General features: G+C 43.9%; 1 protein-coding gene across 1 annotated transcript; it reads right to left on the bottom strand.

Annotated features, from left to right (window-relative positions):
- Window positions 1–1077: 1077 nt before the first annotated feature.
- Window positions 1078–5895, bottom strand: ALG11 (ALG11 alpha-1,2-mannosyltransferase). Its single transcript, XM_088522261.1, has 4 exons — window positions 5852–5895; window positions 4788–5021; window positions 2991–3922; window positions 1078–1573 (listed from the first exon to the last, which is right to left on the bottom strand). Exons 1-4 carry the CDS (start codon window positions 5887–5889, stop codon window positions 1302–1304), a joined length of 1476 nt encoding a protein of 491 aa, XP_088378387.1. The 5' UTR covers window positions 5890–5895; the 3' UTR covers window positions 1078–1301.
- Window positions 5896–17121: the final 11226 nt, after the last annotated feature.

Genomic DNA, 17121 nt, shown 5'->3' with positions numbered 1-17121 from the left:
TAAGAAGCTTTTCCAAATTCTCATTATCTTTGTGTTACCAATATAATTTTATAATCCCCATGCTTAATTTGCACAGTATGGACCATATATAGTGTCGCCAACTACTCAGGTTTATATAGTAGCAGCAGAGGCGTTTATTAGCACTAAGAGAATTTCATTCCCAGACTCCTAAGAAGACATGAGCAATAGGTTCTTCCAACTATATTTTTTCACATAATAAATTTCATATAATCCAGGTAAAGTTTAAATAGAGGGGAAAAAGACATTTTAACTCTGATTTCAGTAGCTTTTTGCACTTTTCTTTTAGTTTGCGAGGATATAAGATACTGCTTTGCTAGCTCAGCAAACACTTTTCCACTTTTGACAAAAAAGTCTACTTATTTAACAATTTGCTTGTTTTGTTCTCATTTAATAATAAGCAGTAGTTTATAGTCACAAAGTTCATATTTGTTTATCATTTAAACCAGTCCTCTACTCTAGAGCCTCCTTTCCCTTAGGAATATGAACATTTTCAATATAGAATAGGACTGCAAAAATCTGCTGTCATACAGTAGAAGCACAGGAGAAAACAGTTAATATAAATAGCATATACAGGTGAGGTTATTATGTATATTAAAAAGCAAAAACCATATGATTAACCTAGAGCAATCACTGTAGTTGGTGGTAATGAAACCTCCACTTAAGCCCCACTTGAGAAGCAGCTACTGGATGTTCTTCATTAGAAAAAGGAAGCAAAAAGAATCCTAAAAATGAATGCATTTTCTTTTTGTATTGTTAGGGAGTACTTAACGGTGCAGGAAGTGTCTATGTGGATATAAGTAGCTGTAGACACATTGTATGTGTCTGGAAGGATTCTGAACATTATTTAAAGATTTCATCAGAAATAAAAGGGAGCATAACTTCTGCATTAGACGATCAAGGAGAACCCTGTAAAGTAGAATTTTGTCACTCAGTGGGAGACAGCAAATTGAAAATGTGATATTCTGAAAAAAAAAATGGATATAAAGCTGTCACAAAAAAGTTAGTTCTAAGTGTGTCAGTGGGTGAAGAGGCATGAAATGGGTGGAAACTGACTGAAGACAAAATAAATATTCAATAAATAAAAAAGCTTCCAGGTACACTTCTGTTTGCCAGGAAAACACAATCTCTATTACATATAGCAGATGTTCTGACAGAAAGAAAAAAATCCTTCTGAATAGGACCAATAGGACCACGGGATCATAAACTGCAATATATTTACAGGAAACATGGTCAAATACAAAACCTTAATTTTACTCATATACATTTTTATTCGTATACATTTACTTAAATAATGGCTCCACAGATAATAGAAATGTCTCTTCAAAATGCTGGTCAGAAAATCTGTGCACAGACTGACGAGCATTTTCTCTGATCTCTAACCTTTGTTCAGGGGACAGAGAGAGGATATGGGCCATAGTCTCAGCATAACCGTCCTCGTTTTCGGCCAGGAAGCCTGTAATACGTCCTTCGTAGGGGACCACAATATCTAATTTAGGGCCTCCAGAATTGTGAGCCAGGATAACCGTGCCAGCTGCCATACATTCAACGACACCTGCAAAAGATGCAAAACATGCTGATATGAATATATAGATCACATATTTTTGATTTCAGTAATGAACTGGAAATATAAAACTTCCACCTCATTTCCCCAGAACTGCAAGCTGTCTTTGTTACTACAGATCTGACTTCTAGCTCAGTTTGAAAAATACAGAGTAACTGCCCTTATAGCAAAAGCAAAACAAATTTGATTTCTCAGTCCCGAGGACATAAAACGGTATTCTCCATTAAACATGTCTAATTGAAATTAGAAATCATATATAACAGATTTAAGTTGTTGTTGTTCTAACATACTTGCTTTACCTAAGGGAGATGATATGGTGATAAAACAGTAGATGTTGAACATAAAGATGGGTTAGTTCTGAGAAAGAACACTCCTAGCTAGCCTCAAAACAAGGACTCGATTTTATGGCTTTGTGGCATCTGCCAAAAAATCAAAAATTAGAGCTGAACATGACTGGATATTCAGTTTCTCACTCAGACTGAATATTAGTAACATTTAGGAAGATACTCTAAAAGAAGAGCTGACTGTGGCCATAGTGTCAGATGACAGTCAATCAGATGTTCAATATTTTGCAGATGAATCAATCTTTATAGTGGTTTGACAATTCGGCAAGACAAACCAAGTACATTGGTATCGCTGAATCTGTATTTTTGACTATTAAAAATTTTAATGAAAAATCAGCAATGGCAGGAATCATGTAGAAAATGCACTTTCCTTAGCCAAAAGCTGCAGGATGAGAACAGCATACAGGTCAACTCCATCTCTCCTCCATGTTTCCAAAACAGACCTCAGACATCGTTTAATTGATGGTTTTCCTCAGTTCTGATTTGATTTTTAAAAGTTCCATTAATTGCCAGCTACAGATAATGCTCCAAAATTTGGGAACACATTTTCTAAAGGCAAAAAAAAGCCACTGGACTTGAATGTGAAATCAAGACGAAATTTAGAATCACAGTATGACTATATCACATTTCTTTGAAAATAAACTATACTTTATGGAGCTAAAAATATGAGGAATCATTATTTCCAGTTGACAGTTGCTTCCGGGAGACTATTGAATTTTTATACCAATTTTCTATGGAATATAAATACTTCAGATATTTACTTATATTCTAATAAAATCTTAAGTCATTAAGTGGAGCTTCTCACATTATATCCAGGTACAGCATCCACGTGGTCACTAACACATTGTACATTGATGGTACTTGGCAATCTTAACACTCCCTTTCCAAGTTAGGAAAACTCTACCAATCCCAATAATCCATGTCTGGAATCTTAATTTCACATGACAGCACATTTAGTTGTCTAGAGGTGCCCAGTGCAGCAGGATGAGCCAGGTACCTGGCCTTGCACAAACTCTGCTGTAACCACCAAGAGATGCAGCTTAAAATTGGGGAAAGATACTGACCGATCCCAAAGTGCTCGTTCCACATCGTGTGCAGGCCAATGGTGGCCTCGGCCAGGTGCTGCTTTAACTCCCCAAATGGAATGTTAATCCTGAACGCCACATCCTCACCAACCCCCAGCTCTTCACAAAGACGTCTGAGGTTGTTGACACGCTCCTCATCTTGCTGGTTACGACAGCCTCCAATTAGGATAAGCTTCAAAGGCGGTCGCTCCACCGGTCTCTTCTTTTCCAGCAGTTTAGCGAAGGCTCTGATTTGCAACGGATGATCTTTTTCAGGCCGGAACTGGCTGACAGAAACAATGGAATATTCAGTAACACTCTTTTCCTCTTCCAGCGGAATATCCAAGAAGGTCTGAACATCGCAGGGCGGGTACACGACGCTAGTGCAAGCCGCGGATCTCCAGAGGGAAAGGATGTGATTCAGCGTCCAAGAGGAATTGACCATAACCACATCACTGCAAGAACCAACCAATCCATACAGAAAGGCAAACAAGTAGTAGTAGACAAGTTTAAATTTGCTGAAAAGAGGGCTGTTTGTAATGAACGCAGCATTGTTAAATCTGGTATCCTGATTCCTAACTACAGAAAGCATGTCCGTGCTGATGGTGGGGTAATGAACGTAGCACCCAACGCGGCAACCTCCTATGTATTTGAAGAGCGGCAGTGTGAAGGCATAGCCCATTGAGTCAATATAAACGTCAGGAACACACTTCAGAAGAGCTTCCCAACCAAGAAGCACCGACCCTAAACTCTGTCCCAGCAAAGTGAAGTAGGGGTAGAGAGCAGCTTCCACAAGATAGCGCTTTTCTAGAAACACAAACTTAACAGGATGAGATAATTTAATATTGAACCTTCTCAGGGCACCTGCTATTATATCTTCTCCAGTGACATCTCTATCACCGGTATAAACAACGCACGTAGTATTTTTGTACCTGAAAGAGTAAAGAAAAAGAATTTCACATCTTCTCTTCAAATTTCATATCATGAATCTAAAATTTTATCCACCTCAACCTTACCCAAAGCGTGAGAACAATTTTCTGGCCTGCCTCTGAAATGATTTTGAGTTAACTGAATTGATTCTATGAATTCTTGTGTTTAACTACCCCACACTACATAGCACGAGTGAAATGCAGAAAGACAGTGCAAGCCAGTGGACATGTTAATGTTAAATCCAGTTTAGATATTAATTAGTCTACAGCACCAGCAGACAAGTATCAAAATTGGACAAGGGGTGATGGGTACAAATTGAAACACAGGAAATTCCACCTCCATGTGAGGAAGAACTTCTTTCCTGTGAGGGTGACAGAGCCCTGGAACAGGCTGCCCAGAGAGGCTGTGGAGTCTCCTTCTCTGGAGATCTTCCAAACCTGCCTGGATCCCACCCTGTGCCAGGTGCTCTAGGTGTCCCTGCTGGAGCAGGGGGTTGGGCTAGAAGATCTCTAGAGGTCCCTTCCAACCTCAACAATTCTGTGATTCTGTGAAGATTAGGTCACTGGTTATCTACTGATGAGTTATGCCCATGCAAGTGCTACAGAACAACTGGGGAAGAATTAACAGCCAATAAGAGAAGGACAAAATGATACAAGCAACAGCTACACAGAAACCAGAGGATGGAACAAGGTCTGGAGCAAGTAATAAAGCAGGAAAAGAAGGAACCTGCTGAGACCCAGATATAAAGAAATTAAGAACCTGTAGATCAATGCTACTGATTTAAATATGCAAAACTCCAAAAAGTGCAAAAATAACGTCTCAGAAACTCACATTGAAACATGATGTTTGATAAACATATGTGCTTACTTTTTCTGGAGCGCTCTTATGGCACACCACAGGACTCTCTCCCCTCCGCCACCTGCATTGCAATATGGGTGAAAAAATGCAACCACCAGTGGCTGCTTCCCATCTTTTCCCACTGAGGACAACTGTTTTTTCCTTTGTTGTATCCAGAGCCGTATTCCCCACAGGAGCACGAACAAGCAGACACACAAAATTCCGCTTAGAAATAGTGCAGGGATTAACAGCGAGCACAACAATCTGAAACAAGCAGGAAAATGTATAATTGCTTTAAGGCAATACTATATATGAGATGCATACAAAAGGGCTTACAGGTGGAGTTAAGGGAGGCAGGCAACTTCCTGAGCTTTCTCAGTCAGAGATCATCAGTATCAGTGCTGCAACAAAATAAAACTGCTTCCAAATGGATTTGCAAGAGCCTCCTTCAGCCCAAGGCACTGCTGGCCTGTCGGAGTGCAGAGCTGCCTGCGTTAGCAGCCCTGCACTGCCCAGTGCTTCCATCATCCCTCATCCTCACCCTGCAGCACCCTGAGCAAAGACGTGAGGAACCGTGTTTGGGGTTTCAGGTCTCCACGGTGCTCTCTAAGCCCTGCGCTGCCTTTGAGCCCCCTGCAGTGCCTCTAAGCCAGGCATGTGGAGGGGTCACTCGAAGGCGTGTTTTCTTGGTCAGTAAAGTTTCAAATGCAAACAAAGTGCTTGATTCCTGCCGCTGCACTACACGCTATCGGAAGCTTCTTTTACTCGCTAAACCTTGCTCACAGCAGCTGAAGAACCACGAGACATGGAAGGCTACAGGCGGCCACTTCATTGTCGGGGCGAGGAGACCGCGGCACCGGGTAACAGCCCTAGGCCGGCAGCACCGCGGTCCCGGCGCCGCCTCGGGAGCAGCGATGGGGGAAGCCCGCCGCGAGCACCAACGGTCGCCGGGCCGGGGGCAGGCGCCGCACCACGTGACCCGCTGCAGGGGGCTGCGGTGGGGATGGAGACGCTCCTCCTTCCCCTCCGCGGCCCGGGCGGGTTCCGGGCTGGGGCCGCCGCCCCGGACAGCACTGCCCCCCCGCGCCCGGTACCTGAGGAGCCCGCACAGGCACAACCCGCCCGCCACCATCTTGCACGGCGCTCTTCCGCCGGAAGGGCTCACCTCACGGGCGGGGGCGTGGCTAGCGCGCGGCCGCCGCGCCTCATTGGCTCCCGCCGGAGACTGGCGGGGCGGGGCGGGGCCTCTCGGAGGGCGGTGCTTCCCGCTCGTTGGTTCCGTAACGGCCGTTTTTTGTCGTTTGTCCGTTGGGCGTAACGGGCTCTTTCTGCGTCTCCTGTCTCGGAGCCGCGCGTCGGCTTCCAGCTCCTAAACAACACCCCCCTGCCCACGCGTGTGGTGCTGGCGCCCGGGAGGTCTCGGGGAGTCCGCACTGAAAATATGATACTGAAAACTCACCTTTTCCACCCCTTCTTCCCTGAAAGGATCCCCTGAAGGGACCAGCTGCTCGTGGGGGACATCGCAGTGCCTTTCTGTCCCTTGTCCTCCCTCCTCCATTTTGCCAACACTGAGGAAACTTGTTTGGGCAGAAGGGCAGGGATCAGGTGAGAGGGGAGGGGAGCACTGCTGTCATGGGCTTCAGCTCTCCATAAGAGAAAGTCAAAGGCATGGCATGCGGATACAGCTGCTTGCTTTAATGGGCACAGTTTGTATCCCGTGGGCAAACAGTCTAAATGAAAAATGCTGGAGAAGGCCCACTCAGGTTAGGCGCTTCCTTGCGGGATCGCCAAAAAGGGTGCTTATTATAAGGGAATTTAAACGAAAAGGCATGATAATTTATAGCAAAAGCTTTCAGTCTTGTCTAGCCCTACCCCTCCCACGCCTTCGAAAAATAAATGCTTCATGCAGTGAATTTTTGCTAGATAGATGAGGCCTTGCTGTCCCCAGCCTCTTGCCAAGCTATGAAGGCCTTCGAGCTTACTGTCTTTGAAGAGAACCTCTCCAGAAACAATAATCTTTTCAGCTTCTCAGAGGTCACACTGATTTCTTCCATGTCATGGCCTTCAGTGCATTTTGAGGTCTGGAGGCTGCTTCTGAAGGTCGTCTTGTGTCTTCCCTGTCAGAAAAAGCGCTGGTGGGAAAATGCTGAAATGCTGTGAGGCTGGGCATTGCTATGGCCCTAAGCAGAGGGAAAAAATGCCTGCAATGCTGGGGGGTGTGAAGCACTCACATTAAATCATCTTTATTTGATACTGATCTGGACTGACTTATTCACTTCTTTTGAAGCCCCACACGGGGATGGAATTGGAAATATGCCAAGCCCTTCTTTTACTTCTATGGAGAACTGTTATTTTTGTTTAAATCTCGCCACTGTCCTCCATACCACTGCCTATGGGTGTTAGCCTTTGTGCAAGCATGGATGAGGTTAGTTCAGAGCGCTTCTGCTGGGATGCCCAGCAAGCGTCACCACTTCTGGACCAAAGCTCTCACAGGCAGGGTGCCACAGGCATGGATCTCTCCCATATAATCTTCTCCTTCCACAAACGCTCCCTGCATATCCAGTTGCCTGAGAAGCATGTGGGATGCCAGTAAAAGAGGAATCTCTCTGGATTCACAGCTCTCATGTGAGACACCTCCTTTGTAAATGTCAGTCTGAAGCTAGTTGCCTGAGTTCAAAGGAGAGACGTGGTTTTCCCCAGGAACACAAAGTCTGGTTTATTTTAGCTGATGACTCCCCACTGACTTGGAAAGGAGCTTATGGCCACTCCCTTGGAAGGCATGAGTCTTGGATCGGATGCCTTTGTGAAGCTGAAGGATTACACGTTAGCCACGGCTTAATTAAAGTGAGACTGAAGTCATGCTGAGAAGCTCAGGAAGTTGAAGAGTTCAGGAGGCAAGAAGACAGAAGTAATAAGGGATACACCTACACACATAGCTTTTGAGTTGCTTGGGCCACAAATGGCAGATGGGATGTTTTGGGTGTATATCCAACACTCTGTTCAGTAAATCATAGAGCAAAAGCTTTCAGAAAAACCTTCATTTTCATGCATCTAGAAGAGTACAACTTGTTCTTTCCAGTCAAGCCTTGCTGCAAGTTTAGCTGTACTGGGAATGACGAGTCAGCCTGCGGAGCTTCCAAGCAAAAGTTATGCAGTTTCTTAAGGGTTTCAGTCTGAAATGTCAAGAGCAAGTGTCAGCTTGAGTCCAATGAAGTATTTTGCGTTCCTTGAGAACAACGAATCGCTTTTCTGGAAGTTCCCCAAGTTCCCCTTGTCCCTCACACCAGAAACAGCCACTGGAGCTTCCCTGCTGCCATGCGGCAGTGCATTGTGCTTGCAGGGCATGAACATGTCGTGCAAGGTGAACCTCAGGTTTGTTGAGCTACCTGCATGATGTGGGACGTAAGTCTGCACTTATATACATATCAACTCGCTGGTGACACATCAGGATAATTCCTATATGCTGCTGCTGTCACTCCCCAGGCAAACAGCCAGGCCAGCAGGCCAGAGGATCCTTTGGGCAGAGCAACCATCCCCGCTTTGTCATCCTTGTCCTGCAGCCTTGTGGCCCCTTCCCTTTCACGGATGGATGTTCATCCCCCTCCCAAGGGATACTTTATCACGGAGGGATCCTGGAAGCCCAATGTCCTTGTGAGCCGCACAAGACATGTAAGTTGTAGCTCAGGTGCATTGTAGTGAAGAATGTGCCCCCAGATACTCTGGTGCAACTTTTCCAGATCCTTACCAAGCCTAAGCATGGGAAAGAGGAGCTTTTAAAAGGCAACCAGACAGCACAGGAAATGCACCTGATGTGAAGATAAGCTGCAGTGCATCTGCTTTTAGTTTCCACCTACCTTCCCTTTTATAGATGCATCTCCTTCTGTAGCAGCTGCCTGAGTTGCTATGTACGAATTCTCACGCAAAGTCTAATGATGATTTTGAAATGATTTCTGCCAGTGCTGACACAAATTTCTCAGACCTGGCTTTGCAGTCAGAAGATGTTTTGTCTGCTGGTGCAACATCCCCGTTTCTTTTGCAGTGCTTCCTATCTATTTCGTAGTCACCTCAGGCTGCTGTGCTTGCCATGGACAGCTCTTTCTCTGTTGGAAACACCCTGTGCTTGCTTGCTGGAGAGAGACACCTGCTTGATGGTGGGAGCAGTGAGTAGAATAGTTTTCTTATTTATGAGAACTTGTAGTTGCTTCATTTCTTCTGTGGTAATCTAGTGGTAAAAAAGATGTATAAATACTCTTGAAGTTCTTTTAAACTATTTTTACTCACAGTTCACTTTTTGACTTGAGCAATGTGAAAACTCTGGTGCTGGCAGGCTGCAAGGGCTTCAGTTTATGTTTGAACTGTGGAACACATTGCATTAGCACTACTTATCGTCCCACCTCAATGCATGTGCAGCCGCAGAGATTGTGTGTTTGTGTTCAAGGTATTGCCAATAACTCCAGCAAGGGCAGTGCCGAGTGCTCTGTGATGCTCCTGCTCCAGCAGTGAGGATGCTCCTCACCAGCTGCTCCGCAGAAACTCTATGTGGGCAGACGGGCCAAAGAGATTGAATGAGCCTCGCCATAAAGTGAGCTTTGTGCTCACCTTCCCAGACACTTAAAAAAGGTTTGCTTCCTTTGCTACCTGTGGGAGCACTTTGTCTCATTTTAATTGCTTTTCTTATGAAGACCCTCAGTGTGAAGCAAGCTGCGTGCAGACAGGTCTTCTGAGGAGAGAATATCCAGCTCAAATAGCAAAACCCACTCACAACAAATTTTCCACAACCCTGCAAAGCACTTTAGACAATTAAGTGTATTTCTGTAACTCTTAAGCTGAGTACTAAGCACACTAGTAACTTGGTAAGATATGACCTCTGGCATGTAATAAACACGTAGAGGCTGGGTTAATATCATGTAAGGATATTCATATGACTGTCATGTGGTCTGTTACACTCCTACAATTGACCACTTTCTTTCTGAAACTCAGACTGTGCAGTGCTGAGTCCCTCGTGCCGGGCTGTTGCCTTAGCTAACAAAATGCAGGGGACTGTTTTTAGCAGAAGGAACCTTAGATCACTCCTATACGCAGTAAGTTTTCCCTTTTATTTTGCGAAGCTTTGGGATAGGTTGTGAAATCTTACTGTACATTTGCTTTTCATTGCATGGGAACAGAAGTCAAGTTGCACCAGTCATGTACTACGCATTTGCTAAGCCAAAAAATATGTATTGGAAATAAATGATTGCACTTTCATATCTAGGGTATAATACTATTGGCAGATTTTACTGACAAGCTGTAATATTAAAGTTGCCAAATACAAGCAATTGTAGGAAAAAAGGATGTTTTCTAACTGTGAGCTTTACTTTGAGCTAGACGTCCCTGGGAATGGGTGCCTGTGGGCACAAGCTGGCCTATAGTTTGGGAGCAGAAGCAATGAAGAATTAAGCAGCTTGGATCTATGTAGATTTTTTGCAAGAATTCATACAACACAAATTTATTCATATCACCATGCAGCTGAAGCAGTCGGAATCTATAGCCTTGGTTAATAGGTGATTGCTTTTACACAAGCTGAGCAAGGAGCATAAAAGAAAACAAACCAGCTCCACTGTTGGAGTTTCATTCTCCAGATTGTGCCAATGTTTTAATGTCCCATGGGCTTCTTTGCCAGTTCTCCATGAGAAGCGGAAATGAAAATGTCTGTGAGTTTTAGGATGGGTGGAGGAAACGGCTGCAAATGGGAGCACAGGCAGAACTGAGAGTTTGAACGGCATAGCGTTGTACTGAGCTTGCAAAATAACGTGTAGTTACACCTTAATTCCCTGCTTTTTCAGCTGGAAGTTTCGGAGTTTGAGTGGCTGCAATAGCAAACCTAACCCTTTAGGTTTTCCTGCCTCTACGGCCATATGTACCTCATGCTGACGCGAAGGGGATCACCTCTCTCACAATGGTGCTTTAACATCTGTTTAACTCAGCTCTGAAACTACTCATTAAGCTGCCAAACCTCCTGTGTGAAATTTATACCCCTATCATTAGCCTTTGAAGGGGACACAAAAGAGCGGAGGGAAACCCTCTGCACTGAACTGGTTCGAAGTGCCTTTGGGCGCGTGTTGGTGTGTGCTTCTAGCCTGCTGCAGGAGCCTGTTTAGATGGAAATCTGGATCATTCCAAGCACTGCAGGACAAGGCAAGGTTCTGCATTTCGCACTCGCGTCTGGCTCCTTGGCACTGAGCAGGCAAGAAAAGAAGCCAGAAACTGGCTGCAGACCAGGACAAGGGGGAGTTCCTGTTACTGGAGGAGACTGCTTGGCTAGTCCAGACGTGAGACATGCAGGCACTGTGCCCTGCTACCTCTCTTGACCTTTTTTTCCCCTCTTCTGGGGATAAAGCAAGCTGGAAAAGGTCGGCAATTTTCCCATGCTGCTGTTTCAGGCAACACTTCTGCTCCGGAGTGTGAATTAGGGCTGCTTATAAGTGGTTCCCTGACACGCTGCCTTTTCTTTCTCCTAGCAGAGGTAACACACAGGAATGACTGATAAACGAGCTGGTGGCTGAATTTCCAGATCTACACCTCTGGAAACTGAGGGCAGTTAATAAATCTCGGGAGGTAGCTCAGCAACTCTCAGGGTGGTGTTTTCTTGCTGAGCTGCTCAATGCATTAGTTTGGAAGAAACATCCCTTTTGTTTTTTGTAGAATAGGCTGAGGGAAGCTCTGGACATGTCAAATGGTTGCTGAGAGATGAAAAAAAAATCTCGCTGCTGGAAGGTTTTTTTTTTTTGGCATTTTTCTTTCCTTAAAATCACAGACTTCCAGGAACTGTTTCTTTTAGGAGGCAACTGTCTCTAGTTCCTTCTGTGTGTTCATCTAATAAAAACACACTGTTTTTACACTGATATTTAGTTCTGATGACCCAATATATATACTGCAAAAAAATAACCCCCTAAGAAAATTTTATGCATTTGAAAGCATGTTTTTGACTGCATATTCCAATTCAGGAACATGTTTCAGACTTGCAAAGAGAATTTTGCTCTGCCTTGTCATTTTCTTTAGATGTTTCTTAAAGCATCTGCTTCCACCGAGGATGTGGGATAGCCCTGCTTCAAATGGGGAGCAGAAGTTTCCTCGATCCGTTGGTACATTCAGCTGTGCCTGCTGGTTTTGCTTTGGCATTTCTGCATGAATTCTTCTCCACTACTCATGGAGAAGAGTGGTTGTTACTTGATGCAGTATGGAGTGTTTATCAGTAGGCACCCCAGCAGGAAAAAAATAACAGCAAACAATCTCCTCTCTATTTTTTGCTTCTCTGCTCATTTTTAAAAATAGAGAATTGGGGAAAAAAACAACACGTGAGGCCAGGGAGGAGTTTATGAAGCTGTGAATCCCATCCCTTCCTTGCGGGTCGTGCAGGCGGGGAGAGCAGTGGCCTTGGCACCGAGCGGGCTGCCAGCCCGAGATAAGGGGAAGGGCCCCCCCGCTGCCCCACGTCACCCTTGCGCCCCCGCCGGGCTCTGCTCTCCCAGGGAGGCAGCCGGAGCACCGGGAAGGGAGCCAGGGCGACGGGATGCTGGAGGAGCCCACGGGAGAAAAAAGAGAAACGGAGTTTGGGCTCGCCTTTGTGTATCTAGGCCGCCCTGGCAAGGGCTGTGCGCCTGTGTTTAGGCACGACATTTGTAATGCAAACATGGGATGCTGTACTCTCTCCTTCCTGAGATGAAAGTGATTGAGCTGTAGACAAACGAACTGGGATGAAATAACCTTTTATTCAGAGGCCCAGCAGTTTGGCTTGGGATTAAACACTGGCTGTAGAACCAGAAATACAGGCTTAAATCAGTGTTACGGTCCTTTTTTTTTTTTAATGTATGCTTTACAAATAAGATGTGCTTTGTGTTATTTATTAGGTGCCTCATCAGGATGTCCAATATCTCATCAAAGTGAAATCCCCTGCCAGTTAAATATGACTGCAAGGGTGATGGCAAACAAATGCTGGGAAGGAACGAATGGTAAATCTAAATGGTGTGAACCTACAGTACAGGGCACATTTAGAGGGTTTATATTTCACATGAGTGGCATTTAAGGCCCGGGCCCTACATTGCTGATTTGTAGAGGACAAAAATTTATTTGCAGGCTTTTTAGGTCCTGCTGTTACCTGCAACCAGCTAAACAGCTTCAAAAAATAAAAATCCCCAAATCTGTCTTCTCATTTACTTAAATGCAATTCAGGATCTTATTACTTTTGCTATTCAAAACAAGTGCAGATATTTTTAAGAAGCCAAACAAATACTGAGGAATCTACAAAACAAAAGTGGAATTAAGAACTTGAGTGAATGTGAACAGCAAATATAGGTGACTAAAGTTATCATCATTACCAGTCACTGATAGTAATTGGTCTTTCGTGTAACAGGACCCTAGTAATAGGTCTTCCTGTCTTTGAAAATTAGCCTCTGCAAATAATCTTTTCTGGAACATTACTCATGCTCAAGTTTGAAATACTGTAGTGAAGGTGGTTAAAAGGTTTCTTTTCATCTGAGTGAATTTTAAAAAAAAAGTTTCTGTTCAAACTTCACAAGCAGAACCAGCTCTGGGCAAGAGAAGCACGGGCAGCTTCAGGGAATTCAGAGCAGTGGGAAACACAGAAGTCAAACCACTGTTTTGGTGCTGGTATTGCCACACTTAACAGGAGGTGAATGAATGTTATGGACTTGAATTAATTCATACAGCTGGCAAATGTCCTTTGCACTTAAACTCTGACCGAAAGGTGTGCCTTTCCTGTGGCAATAGGATCAGCCTTGTAGTTTCCAAGCGCTTTCAAACAAACTGCTGCAGCCTTTGTGTACAGATAACCGAAATTACCATAATGAAATCAACGCTGCGAAAGCCAAAGTACCAAGTCCAAACAATGTGCAGCCCTATTAGCAGCTGTAAAATAAAGAAAATTAGCACACGTTTTCGGGCACTGTTGCAGCAGAGACACTCTGCTGAGCTCTCCTGGGTTAGAACAAACAAAGCTTTTTTAAATATTTAGAGAAGACTAAGTCCACTTCCTGAAAAGCCGAAGACAAAGTGGACCTGATTTGATCTGAAATGAGGCCATCAAGTCCTACACAATTTTACTCGTACCAGGTATGAATTCGCTTCCTTGTATTTTACAGTTAAGTAAAGCTGCTTTTTTTTCTCATAGCGTAAGAAGCAATGTCACTTACAATCATGCTTCCGTATCTGTTGGGAGAAACGTGTTGACCGTTCGCTCTGTGTTCACCATTCACTCTATAGGGACACCTGCCGATCTACTGGCTGCCAGTTTTCTCATGATGTTGTAGCCAAGGAGTTACCTTTCGGATCTCATAGCTCAAAACTGACAGCAAACGTAGTTACGGAGGGGAAGATGGCTAGTTTGTTGCCTCTTTAGTCATAAAATGTTAGGCCATTTCTTTTTCTGTAGTACACTGGTCAGTCTGGAAGGGTCAAGGACGTAGCGATGCATCATGAACCCGACCACTAAACTTTCAGCTGAAGATGACCGACTTCCACGGGAAAAATGTGGCTTGTATCATGTAGCACGAATGAAAAAGGACTGAGAAAGGACACAGAATTGCTTGATGAGAAACAGCATGCACTTAATAGCTCCTTGCCCGTAGGCTTGCATTGGCTGATGAGAAGTTTTCACAGAAGGACCGAGTGTTTTATGGGTTGTCTCCCCCGAGCCCAAGGAATGTTATCAGCAGCTGGCTGATAACAGGGAGTTACCAAGGTGGCTGCTTGTGGTGGTGTTGAGCGCTTTGCCTGTCTTTGCTCTTTTGTTCTTCCCTACAGCTCCAGCACCTGCATCGTGGGATATGTGAAAACACCAGGCTAGTCTCGCTCTGTTGAGATGGTGGAAAAACTCAAAAATTTTAACTGAGTGCATCCTAAAGACAAAGTAAAAAGAACCAAAAATATAGTCAAATGTCAGATCTTTTGGGTTTTTTTAGCCTCGTAGCATTGTTTGTATGCTTCAGGATGGATTGCATTTCAGATGTCTGACGTAGAAAACGGGAAAGCTACTAATTTACCATTCAAGGCCAGGCTGGCTTTCTGAAGTGCTGTTTTACTAATAGCGTGTCCCCTTGTGTTACACTGACATGATGTGCACGTATCTGAACCGGTTACTCTTGTCTGTCAGATTAAGGAGACACAATCCCCTTATCTCCAGGCCCCCTGCTCTTACTGGGAACTCGAGCTGCTCGTCTGTCAGGGCATTGTTCAGAATATTTTAAGGTGCTTTCTTTGGGCAAGGCACCTAAGGGGGGATTAGAAATGGGGTGGATCATCCTTTAAAGCTAGGAACTAATGCACTCATGAAGCGTCTAAGAGGAGGAAACCCCATATTTTATCAAGCCTTATGGCTTTAAATCAAAGGCATTTAATTTTCTTGCAATGTTGTTCATTTTTGGGGCACAAAAATTAAAAAAAATTCACCCACCACTAGCAGAGAACTGCAAAGACGGGAAGCACTTTTGTATTTGCCATCTACATTTCACACTATCAAATCTAAGTGGTTCCTCACAGTGAAACTCCTAAGCTGTGCAAAACCTAGCCTGGAACCAGGGGATGTTGCTGATATCAGATGGGACTGAGCGCTTCAGCCTTCGCTAAAATGTTAACCTCGGCTGGACAGCTGGCACAATTCACATCAGCTACAAGGGGGCAGTTAATGGAGCCAGAACGGGGTGGGAAAACAGTCTGGAAATGAGCAGCTTTGGGCAGCAGGTGGCTGAGGTGATTAACTCGAGCGAGTTGCCGTGCTCCTCTGGCTTGATGCCCATGAACGTGGCGTGGGATCCCTTCCCGAACCAACTCCTGAACCACGAGAGAAGCAGAGCAGCTGGGACAGGACAGGACCTCTGAGCTTTCAGCCTGGTTTCCTTAGGAAACTGGAATTCTGGCTTGTTTTACAAGGTGGTCAGATGTTTCTGCTTTGTGAATGGTACCTCCAGTTAAAGAGCTCCTTGTGTTTCCATGAATCAGCTGGTTTAATTTGCCGTAGCTGTGTATCTTTGCTGGAGCCCTCAGCTGAATTAGTTGCTTTAAATCATTCAGGTATGTTCACACATATCATATGTTCTGTTCATCTGAAGAATTACTGAGAACATTTTCCAGCCAAATCGTTTTAATGCGGGTCAATGCCTTGTGAACTCAACACATTGAAAACACAACCCCGTGTATTTCTTCTCTTCCTCCAGATCAGCATACAGATTCCTACCAAAAGCAAGAGGCTATGGAAGCACTAAGATCTTGTCTCCAGTGATTAGGATCAAACTAGCAAACAGGTTATTACCTTAAAATTGCTCAGAAGTTGGAGGAAAAAAAAGAGTGAAAATACTTATTAAATACATCTTTATTGCTTCAGCCTAGGTTGAACTTTGCTGAACCTGAAGTTAAAAACAACCTAAAATGAAAAAAAAACAAAATTGCTCAATTTCACATAATTCAAATTGCATAACTTTCTGATTCTTGTTTCCACATCAGTGATTCCTGAAAGTACTTTCTTTATCACAATCATCTTTTTTTTTGTTTTGTTTTCAGAAAAGAGTTGCAGCTAAAATGAGATTTAAAAAAAAATGTGTAATTGACAGTACAAAGCAAATTCAGATTCTTCAGTTTTTTAGTAGTACTCTAGGAGGGCCAACTCTCAAAACATTCTTAAAATAACCTTATTTTGGTTTAATATTATTGGATCTCATATAGTGAGGAAATGATGCAAAATGATGCTACAACAATATTTGGGTATTTTTTGCAAGGAAGACTCTCATTGACATGAACCATTCTTGTTGCTTTCCTCTCTTCTGATTGTGCAAAAATGTGACAACCATCAACTGTATAATCAGATATAAAGAGATAAAGCATTAATATTTACTCTTCTTGGAAACATAGTATTTTCGCTAGCTAGCAAAATAAATTCCTTGAATGGCCATTCCTTAGGCGTGCATTAGCGGGGGTATCTGCAAGCAGACTAAACTTCTCTAGGCTTGGTGGACCTTGACAGGTCCCGCTGAGCAAACAAGAAGAGAGTGCTGCGATATCTTGCTTAGTGTGCAGGCCATCCTATAGGAAGGCCTTGGCTCGAGGCATTTTTAGTGATGGTAACTAGGATGGTCTAAACTCGACTTTGCAGATGTTTATGGGAAGGTTTAAGGGGAAAGAGGCTTGCCAAAGGAATACTGTGTAGTTTTTAATTCCTGGTACTGATTGCTTTATTTTCTTAAAGTAAAACTTGGTAAAGAGGTACATTTAAAAAATAAATAAATATTGTGCTTTGAGGGTTTGAAAGACCATTTCTGTACCCTAAACGAGCGGAAGACCTTCAGAGCAAGGATCTCGCCTGACGAGATCATTGCTG

This window comes from Tinamus guttatus, unplaced genomic scaffold (genome assembly GCF_059628265.1).
Source record: "Tinamus guttatus ecotype Peru unplaced genomic scaffold, ASM5962826v1 Tinamus_guttatus_pri_ptg000150l, whole genome shotgun sequence".
Classification (NCBI taxonomy): Eukaryota; Metazoa; Chordata; class Aves; order Tinamiformes; family Tinamidae; genus Tinamus; species Tinamus guttatus.
This window is presented reverse-complemented; position numbering and strand designations above follow the sequence as displayed.

Coding starts and splice junctions, on each gene's coding strand:
- ALG11 (XM_088522261.1), bottom strand. CDS start 5,889: ATGGTGGCGGGCGGGTTGTGCCTGTGCGGGCTCCTCAG. Junction 3,923..4,787: donor ATAAGAGCGCTCCAGAAAAA/GTAAGCACATAT, acceptor TTACTCTTTCAG/GTACAAAAATACTACGTGCG. Junction 1,574..2,990: donor GAACGAGCACTTTGGGATCG/GTCAGTATCTTT, acceptor CATCTTTTGCAG/GTGTCGTTGAATGTATGGCA.